The sequence below is a fragment of the Chrysochloris asiatica genome, unplaced genomic scaffold (genome assembly GCF_000296735.1).
Source record: "Chrysochloris asiatica unplaced genomic scaffold, ChrAsi1.0 scaffold00144, whole genome shotgun sequence".
Lineage (NCBI taxonomy): Eukaryota > Metazoa > Chordata > Mammalia > Afrosoricida > Chrysochloridae > Chrysochloris > Chrysochloris asiatica.
In genome coordinates this window covers 2,769,451-2,779,938 of record NW_006408662.1, presented here as the reverse complement: position 1 = coordinate 2,779,938, position 10,488 = coordinate 2,769,451, and the positions used below count along the sequence as shown (strand labels likewise).

General features: G+C 46.5%; 1 protein-coding gene across 1 annotated transcript in view; it reads left to right on the top strand.

Annotated features, from left to right (window-relative positions):
- Nucleotides 1–398: 398 nt before the first annotated feature.
- The window catches only part of NQO2 (NAD(P)H dehydrogenase, quinone 2), a 21,608-nt gene continuing 11,518 nt past the window's right edge, over nt 399–10,488 (top strand). The window contains exons 1-5 of the mRNA XM_006870575.1: nt 399–408; nt 1,043–1,196; nt 5,063–5,216; nt 7,954–8,067; nt 8,925–9,023. Of these exons, the coding sequence (XP_006870637.1) occupies nt 399–408; nt 1,043–1,196; nt 5,063–5,216; nt 7,954–8,067; nt 8,925–9,023 (531 nt within the window). The remainder of the gene's footprint in view (nt 409–1,042; nt 1,197–5,062; nt 5,217–7,953; nt 8,068–8,924; nt 9,024–10,488) is intronic.

Here is a 10,488-nt window from a genome sequence, read left to right as displayed (position 1 = left end):
CTGGGGACTACAAATTGAGTCCATATTGACAGAAGGAGGAAGTCCAGCTGGTGAGGGGTGCTGAATCCCGACTATATATACTCTGCTAGGATGGCCACTTGGACCTTCTTCTAGATTTGATTTTAGCTAACCTAAAAACCCTATTAGTACCTCAGGGTTCTCAGTGCCCCATTTCAATAGCAATCTGGAATAGGGTTTTGGTGGCTGTAAATCTTCTCAGGAGCAGAAAACCTTGTCTTTCTCCGGAGAAGCCGCTGATGGGTTTGAACTGTTGTCCTTGGGATTAGCAGTCCGGTGCTTACCCTACTGCTCCATCAGGGCTCCTGGTCCTAAATAAAATGAGAGAAAATGTGGAAAAAAACTCAACTCATTTAAAAAAAAAAAAAAAAAAAAAGGCCATGGTTATTGGTAAGCTAGAGTTTGGTAGAACCTCTGAGCCCATGCTCCTCAGCTACCCTCCAAGTCTGGAACTGAACTCAGCCCCTTGGTCCAATTTTCATCCAAACAATAGACTGATCTATGAAAGAGCCAATAATACAGAGAGGTACATACTTCATCCTGTACCTGTTTAGATCCAAAGGGCAGCATTTGCTGAAGGAAAAAGCTCAGAAGGGTTAGAAAAGAGGGAGGAACAGTAACAGGAAACAAAGGGGAAAGTGTAGTGATGTTACATTGTGAGGATTTCAGTCTATGACACGAATTCTGTAGGAATTGTTGAATGAAAAGCTGATCTGCTCTGTAAACCTTCACCCAATTCACAATAAGGAGCTTAAATAAATAAATACTTTTAAAAAAGGAATTAAATGTTTGTTTTTGATGCTATGTAATTTGACCCATTTTGTTGTTCATATATTCATTGGTGAAGTCTGATATACCTAGATAAAATAGGACAGTGTTTAAAAACTTTCCCTCTTTGAAAAGGTTAGTCTTTCTTAGCTTCAGCCTCAGTGATGTACCAGAACATTAGACTTTCTCTGTAGTAACCACTGAATTTTGACAAAGGAGATTTGCTGGAGAGAACCCTTTTCTTCTCCTGATTCAGGTAGGAAGGTGCTGATGGTCTGTGCACACCAAGCCCCGAGTTCCTTAGACGGATCCCTGAAGGAAGTGGCAGAAGACCAGCTAAGCAGGCAGGGCTGTACTGTCACCGTGTCAGATTTATACACCATGGACTTTGAGCGGAGGGCCACTGGTGAGTCATGGGACCAATAAATACGCTGTTTTTAAAAAAACTTGTTTTCCTTTTGTTGTCATTTAAAATGCTCACGTAAAAGCTAACAGTTACGTATGACATGAGATTGTCAGTTCAAAAGAATCTACAAAAAAAAAAAAAAAGGAATAACAATGAAAAAAAAAAGAATATACAGTGAAGGTCTTCTTCCCACCCCACACCTCAAGACCCTAGTTTCTCAGCCCCCAGATCAACCAGTTCCACAGTTCCACAGAGTTTCCTGTGTCTCTGTAGAGACAATTTCTACTACACAAGTAGATGGGAGTGATTTGCCATTTCCCTCCATTTACACAAAAGCAGATGCCTACTGTCCACAAGGTTTTACAAGCCATTTTTCTATTTTACTGTTGCAAAGTATTCCATTGTATGGAGATGACACCCTTTAAGTCCTCTCAGGGGCATTTTACCTTGTTTTGATCTAAGCCTGTATAGAATTTCCCAAACAGTTCACCTTTATGGGAACAGACAATCTCATCTTTCACTCCACTGGGTGACTGGTGGGTTTGATCTACCAACCTTGCAGTAAGCAGACTAATGTTTACCCCACTATGCCACCTAGAAAACCCTCTAAATGCCTCTAAGTCAGTTCTGACTTGTAGTGACTCTGTATAGGATTTCCAAAGCTATAAATCTTTATAGGAACAGAAAGCCTCATCTTTGTTCCATGGGATGGCAGGTGGTTTGAACTGCCAATTTTGCAACTTGTAGTCCAGTGTTTATCCTACAGCATCACACCAGATCCTCTGTGCCACCAGACTTCTTTCTCTTGCACTGAAGTAAACCTATTGTTGTTGTTGTTAAGTGCCTTTGAGTTGGTCCCGTCTTATAGTGATCCTGTATAGTGTTTCCCAGCAGTTTAATCTCAATTCTCTTGTTTTTCATTTTTTCTAGCTATCTTTAGTTTACTTTCCCATTAAAAAAAATTTTTTTTTAAGTTTTTATTGTGAATTGAGTGAAAGTTTATAGGGCAGATCATCAGTTTTACATTTAGCAAATCATATGCTTTGTTTCATTACAATGATTATAATCCCCTCTGTATACCATCAGTTAACATTATTTCTCTATATTCATTTTACCTTTTTTTTTTTTTTTTAAACCAGGCATATATAACAATTTATACCACCAAAGGGCACATTCTGCAAGCCTGCCTCCTGGTCACCAGCTCTTAGTCCCCCTCTTTCCATGAATCCAGAGTCTTCAGCTGCTCCCTCTCTCCATGTCTTCATCTCTGCCTCCATCTCTGGTGTCGCGTGCTCTTCTCCCTTGATGGCCCTAGGGTCCTCTGATCCTGGAATGTAAGATATACTACTCCCCCATTTTTGTTACAAAACTTCTACCTTTACAGTTGTGACAGCTGCAATTAGTCATGATCACAATGACTCACTATTGAATCATAAGAGTCTTGCCCTCATCTCTTTTTACCAGACCCATCTAGACAAGATGAAAACTATTCAGTGGGACTCTCTCTTCCCCCACACATTCGTAAACTAAACTTCCTCTTGAAACCTTGTAAGCCAGTCACTTCATGCCTTTGTTGCCCCCTCATTTATTTATTTCACCCCCTTATTTTAAGTAGGCAATATCTAACTTGCCTGTCCCTATCTATCCTGTATACAGAGGGGATAGCATTGATACTTGATATGAAGACTCCTTCCTCTCTGTTGGTATTTAGAACTACTACTTCCATGAGTACAGGTTAAGTTCATCAAATTGTAGCAATTTACCCACATTTCCTTTATCAAAAGTTGCTCTTCCTTTTTTTTAATCCTTCCTATCGAGGCTAGGTCAAATGGGTACTGTCTGCAAGTTTGGGTGTTCTTGTGCATCTCCCCTCCCTTCATATCAGCTGGATGCTTCACTCTCAGTTCTAACCCTCTGTGGCTATGTCCTTGTCCATGGACTCAGGTGTCTCCAGGTCTCACCACACTTTGGACCAACCAGCCCTTCCTCTTGGCTCTCTCATCTTCAGGTCAACAGGAGTCTATGGAACATGGTTGAACTTAGCCCATTTCTTCATTGCTGCCTTTCCCCCTCTTCCACTCACCAGTAGACCACTGTGGTTGCCAGCAAGCTTGCATGCCTGCTCATGTGTTCCCTTTGAGTTTCAGTCTTAGAGGGGAGTTTGTCCTGATTGCTTGCCTTGATGGCTTCCCAGGTGAACAACTTGCTTATTCTTGTAGTAGCCAATCATACTACCACTTTTGTTTTGGGTTTTTCCTGATGATCTTTCTTCAAATATGTATCTTCTGTTGCTCTAGGCTGGTCTGCTTGTCTTTTCTAGTGGGAATGTATCCCCTCGGAAGGTTCTGGATAGGGTTCAGGATTCCACCTAAGGTCCTATACTCTGCAAATGCTCCGCAAGAGGCCTATTTCACTGGGCAAGTTGTAGAACCCCTTTTAGGTATTCCAATTAGTTATAGGCTGAAGACGGGCTTACAAGCTTTCTGTAATCATGTTTTCCGGCATTCCTTTCTATCCCACTTGTGTCTATTTTACAATAGTAGGCAAGGGACCCATAAAATTTTATAACACTACGCTTGTCACCGATAAGGGGAAGTGAGGGAAAAACAGCAATGAAGATGCGAGCTAAGCCCTACAATGTTCAATAGACTCCTGTGAACCCTGGTGAAGACCTGGTTGGCCAGCAGTATGGCAAGACCTGGGGACTCTTAGGCCCAGAGTCAGTGACATAGCCACAGAGGACTAGAGTGGAGAGTGAAGCGTCCAGCTGATAAGAAGAGAGGGCATATGCACAAGAACACCCACACTTGCAGATAATACCTACTTGACCTGGCTTCAATGACTGGATGATCGGAGCTCAACCAGAAGAGGAAAAAAGAGGAAAAAAAGAGTAATCTGATACAATTTGATGAACTTGACCTACACCTATCGATGCAGTAGCTCAAAAGAGGGAACAAGTCTTTACAGCAAGAATCATTCCCACCCCCTCCACACACAGAGTAGACAGGGATGGGCAACTTGGACATTGGCTACCCAAAGTGGGGGGGCGGGGGAGGCTACAAAGGCAAGAAGTGACTGGCTTACAAGCTTTCAAAAGAGAACCTAGATTCAGAGGGCATGAAGGGAAAAAAAATTTTTATGACACTGCTTTCCAGTGTCATTCTGAAACACTCTGTTGGCATTGTTGTTTGTTGAGGTCACATTAAATGTGCAGGTGAACTGGAAAGAATTGACCCTTTTTGATTTGGATTCTATGGAGAAGGGGGCATTTCCATTGGCACAGGTATTCTGTTACTACCCCAGTGGTGGTTTTGAAGTTCTCTTCTTTCATATCTTAAATGCTTTTATGAATTGTGTATTGTTTCTATGTTGTTAAGTGCTGTGTAGTTGGTGCATACTCATAGTGACACCATATAAGATTTCTGAGGAGCAGCTGGTGGGTTTGAACTACCAATCTTGTGGTTAGATGTTGCTGTTGGTAAGTGCCCTGGAGTCGGTCTGACTCATAGCAACCCTGTATAGGTTTCCAAGGAGAGGCTAATGAGATTGAACCACTGACCTTGTGGCCCAGTGCTTTAGCCTACGGTGCCACACAAGGGCTCCAGTCTGAGAGGATTAATTTCTCTGTATATATGCACACACCTGTTTGTGTGTGTTTATATTAAGTCACTTATAAATGTTGTTGCCATTTGTAATACAAAGAGGTTTTAAACCCAGGAAGGACAGTGTCTTCCTCCTTCCTGTTCCCATAACCCCTGGCTGTAATCTACAAGGGGCTCAGAGACTGTCTGCTGAGTTGCTTTGAGGGTCCAGGTAGGGTATAGCTCTCCTTGGGGGGGGGGGCTTACTGTGGATGCTCACTGGGGTGAGACCAGTGACCTGTTTCTCCCCAGGTGCGTGCTCTAACCCCGAGGTCTTCAGCTATGGGGTGGAAGCCTATGAAGCCTGCAAGAAGAGATCTCTGGCCAGAGATATCATTGATGAGCAGAAAAAAGTTCAAGAAGCCGACCTAGTGATATTTCAGGTTTGTGTCCCCTCTGATGTGTATACAGGATTCGAATCAACCATGTACTGACTCATCCCAAATGATGATTTCCAACTCCTCACAGTGGTATTAAGTTGAGCACACTTGCATACCCATCTGTTGTCCACTTAGATGATGGGATCATGTCGCCAGTATCACCATTTAAATTGCTGATCCATGAAGGACTTCCCTTTAGCCCACTGGCCCGGATCTGTTGCTTCCCTGCCCCTCCAGATTGGTCATTTGGAGGGCACCTTGTTTCCTCTCCTCTCACCTGCTCCTTGTACTCAATCACACATTGGCCAGGAGGGGAAGGCACCCCAGAAAGGATCAGTCCCACCAAACTGCTGCTGTGACTTTTGACTCATCCAGACCCCTGGGTGCCCTAGCAGAGGTGTCAAGTCATTGGTGTGGTTGTAAGCCTGGGGCAAAGTAGACACACACACAGGTGCGTTTTGTGAATCATTGGACTGACAGAAATCCAAATCAAGCTTGGAAAAGGGGAAATGTAATCCTTGTATGGAGTCCTGGTTTGGTGCTGTAGGATAAGCACTGAACTGCTAACAGTTGAGACTACCAGCCACTCCTTGGAAACCCTATATGTGGTCACTATGAGTCAAAACTGACTTGATGGCACTTAACAACAATCCTGTTATAAGGATTCTGGTCACTTGGGCCTGCTGGACTCTGTAGGATTCCAGGAGTAGCTGGAACCTCTTTCTTTAGGATTCACACTGCTTGTTTTTTAGGATCTACTTGCTAACACACTCACTGTATACACACCAGTGACCTCATTCTCTAGATCTCAGACGCACAACTTCTAAGCAAGGGGTTTTCCAGGCGCAGACCATCTGAGGTTTCCAGCTCTGCCTGAGGGCAGGAATCGACTGGGAGAATAAGACACCTTCAGTTTGGACTGACTAACCTTGTGGATGTGATGGGTGAGGACCAGTGGGGTAGGTTCCAGAAAAAACAGCATTCCAGAAATTGAAGGTCACAAGCCCTTCAAGAAAGAATGGGAATTGTGGGAGGAGGAGGCCTTCCCCTCCTCCTCAGCCCAGCCTAGGTTTGCTCCACCCACCCTCCTCAGTGATCCCTTCTTTAACTAGAAGACCTGGAGCAGCTGACCTGGTCAAGGTGCAGGGCCTGTGTTTTGTCATCCTGGTGACACTGAGAGCTGGCAGGGCCTCCACCAGGTGGCTGGATGACTGGTCACCTGAATAACAGTGATCATGCCAGAAGATGGGGTTGGTGGTCCCAGCAGGAACACATTCAGGCCCTTCCTGTCACATGACCCTGATCCCTGACTCCTGGCCCCGTAGTCGGCCAACCCAGGCAGAGCTGCCTTTCTGTTTCCTGTGTCATTGTTGCTGTCGTTGTGAAGTGCCATGGAGTTGATTCCAGTGCATAGTGACCCTGTATAGAGTTTCCTAGAAGCAGCTAGTGGGTTTGAACTGCTGACCTTCTAGTTCACAGTCCAGTGCTGATCCTACAGTGCCATGCCAGGAGTCCTTTTTTCCCTGCCTCCTGGGCCCCTGCAGAGAGTCGCAGCCCATTTTTCTACCATATTCTTCCATGTCTTCACCCCTCCTGCTTATCTTCTCCCCCAGCATTCCTCCTCTCCTGACGCTCTGCCCAGCGGTTCTGCCCTCTCAGTGAATTTTCTCATTCTCTCTCATCCACATCTCCATCTGCACTGTTCAGCTTGTGGCCACCATGTCCATCACTTCCCAGATACTTACTGTGCTGGGCATGGCAGTGTGCTGTGGAATACTGACTAGGAACTATTAGCTGCTTATTTGCCAAGTCAGGAAAAGAAGGCAAAGGGCGCACAGTATCAACAATACACAGCAATCGGCTGTGGGACTCAGGTTTCAGAGCCTCGTTCTGCACATGACTTCTATTGAAAGCACCTGGAACATGGGCTTCTCAGATCACTGTGTCCCGCTCCCTTCATAGATAGCACCACTAGATGGCGTTAAGGCTTATATGGGATTCTCAGATCACTGTGTCCCGCTCCCTTCATAGACAGCACCACTAGATGTCGTTAAGGCTTATATGGGAATTAGAGTGGTCTTAAGAAAGATCTTAACGGCTGTTGTGTTTAATAAAAGGACTATTATTGTTGTTAAATGTCATCGAGGTGGTTCAGACTCATAGTGACCCAGTATAGGGTTTCTGAGGAGCAGCTAGTGAGCTTGAACTACCAACCTTGTGGTTCAAACTGACTTTGCAGTCCAGCGCATTAACCCACAGCGCCACACCAGGACTCCAGAGGATAGGGTGTCAAAATTCACAGCTTCTCAGAACTGAACACCATCTGATTCCCAAATGCCAGTAGCTCCCCGAGCATGGAACAAGGCCCCACTCTTTCCCACACTTTGCTCTCGCCGCCCCCCTCCCCCCATTGGTTCAATCACTGAGATGCTACCACAGAGCCATGTCCAGCGGGGCCTCCCACCGCCTCCCTGCCCACCAGGGACCAACATCAGGGCACGCAGGACACTTCCACCCACCTCTGCCCCCCCCCCACTACACCCACACCAAGCATCAGAACAAAAGGAAGAAATACCCCCACTCATGCATTTCCACAGGGGTGCGCCCACCTGCCCCGCAATGGCAACACTGCCAAGGACAAGAGCAGGGCAGTGAGACTTGTTCTGAACCCTCTGGTGGGATAAAGGGGGAGATCACCAAACAGTCATATACATTTACCTCTCCCTGTGTTCTGCCCCAGTTCCCGTTGCATTGGTTCAGTGTGCCAGCCATCCTGAAGAGATGGATGGACCAAGTGCTGAGGCAAGGGTTTGCCTACAAAACCACAGATTCTGGAAGAATCCCTTTGCTCCAGGTACAAGGCCTCAGAGCAGTGTGCCCTAGTGTGAGAGAGAGTGTGTGTGTGTGTGTGTGTGTGTGTGTGTGGTGTGTGAGGGGGGTGGGCTGTGATGCTTCTAGTTTGTTTTCGGCCCTTCCTGATTGTACACTAATGTGTGCAGGTGCCCACATACTGAGCTCAGGTGGAGAAGGCTTCACTCTACCTTCACCACATACCTCCAAAGGGGGACAGGGGGTTAAAGGGCACGGTGTGTGGAGGTGACCTCATGGGGTGGGTGTAAGACCTGATCCCAGAGAGGAGGTTGTGCCTTGAGATGAAGAGGTGACACACTACCTTTTCTTTGTCCTACTTGGTAGAAGACAGTCATGGGATTTCTGCCCTGTAGGATGAGGGCTGCAGGAACCCTAGTAGCTGCCTGGTGACTAGGAGCTATGGGTTTATTACTGAAATAAGTTCTTATCATTAAATGACTCTTTCAAATTCACAAAGGCCTCAGACAATGAGTGTGTATAATGTATAAGGAAAGACTGAACACCCAGGTCCCACATGGCGCCCCATGGACCAGGCTCCACTCATCCTTATGACAACCTTGTGGGTCCAGGGCCTTGGCTGGGCCTGTTTCATGGATGGTTCCCCTGTAACCTGGTTCCTGTCAGAAGCCTGAGCACATCATGTTCACTCTGCCCACTGCCAATGCCTCATGTTGGGGTGTAGTTGTAACTGGTGACCAGCCTGCCAAAGACAGCTGGTGACATGTGTGTCTGTCCCTGGAATGAGCTGACCCCAGGTGTTCTCTCCTGGTCATCGTAGCCCTTGACCAGAGGTATGTATCTGCTGTCTGGACCCCACTCATGCTGCCATGTCCTCTTCAGGGCAAATTGGCAGTGTCACTAACCAGAGGTAACCATATGTGGAATGACATGAAGAATACAGTCAGCGCAGACCTGCAAGCCTACCTGTGGCCCCTCCCGGTAAGCAGATGCTACAGGTGTGTGATGCACACTGCCTTCCACAGCCCCTTCTTTAGCTGTAGAATGAGCCCTTATGGAAACCTGAAGCTCACACCATTTTGAATCTACTTAGATATAGAAAACGAAACATTTTACCTTCTTAAGTGTTTTACTTAGCATCATTGAATAACTTGACCAAAAACTATGTTAGAATCATACATGTTCTGTTGATCTTGTTGGAGGGAGGCTAAGCCCATCTAATGAGCTTGATTTCTGAGTGGTGGTTGGTGAGTCAGAGCCCTGCGGTGGCAGTGTGTGTGCATGTATGTGTACATGTGAGTTCAGTGTATGCATGTACATGTGTGTGTGTGCAATTAGTACCTAGGGCCAGAGGTGACGGACCAAACAGTACTTAATGAGGCTCCCTGGGAGGGGCAGCTTGACCGGCACTAATGAAGGTCTGTGTCCTCATCAATGTCCCTCTCCAGGCCTCAGGCGGGAACTGGGGTGGGGGGGTCTTACCTAGGTGGCTGGGTGACTAATCTCCCCCCGACACACACACAGTAGTGGTTATGCTACAAGATGGGGCTGATGATACCAGCAAGACCTACACTCAGGCTCTTCCTCTCAAGACAATAACCCCGTCGCCTACCTGCCCAGGTGGAGCTGCCTCCGACAGCCCAAACCCTTGTTCTCAATTGCATGGTCTGTGTGCCACCTGAGGCCCAAGGAGACGGGGAAAGCAGTGGACAGAGCTAATTCTGGTCATGGGCTGTCCTCGTGAGCCGCAGCCTTGGTGAGGAGAATGCTGGAGCTAGGAAAGGAGGGGGCAGTCTCCAGGCCAGAGCATAGCCTGCGACTCCCCAAATTCCACCAAGACTGGGCGCTCAAGGTGAGATGGTCACCAGGTCAGCGTGGCTGGACGCTAGCTGAGGTCACCATATATGGCATCATTGGGCTCCACCGCTGCGAGGGGCAGGCCCCACAAAGATAGGGCTTTATAGGAAGGAACATGAAGGAGAGGAGTGTGGGATATCTAGGAAAAAATGCCATCTTTGAAAGCAGAATGGACTGGCTCTCCAATCGTGGTGCTCCACTGAAGGAAATGATGCCTTCTAAACCTGAGCTTTCTTCCGGTCTATTCTATTTCATTAGTCAGTCTCCAGGTCTTCCAGTTTTATGAAAACCTTCCTATTTTTCTCCAATTTTTAAAAGTTCATGGTGTGGAAAAAAGTGTAAAAATTGAAGGTCAGTGCCCTTAGTTCTTTCCTTAGAAATAATTGACTAACCATTATACATATTTTCTTTGGGGAGTCTTGGTGTGACGCTGTGGGTTAATGCGCCAGATTGCAAGGTCGGTTTGAACAGCAAGATCAGTGGTTCAGGCTCACCAGCTGCTCCTCGGAAACCCTGTACAGGGTCACTATGGGTCAGAACTGACTCTATGGCACTTAACAACAGCAACGTATTTCCTTTTAGACTGTAT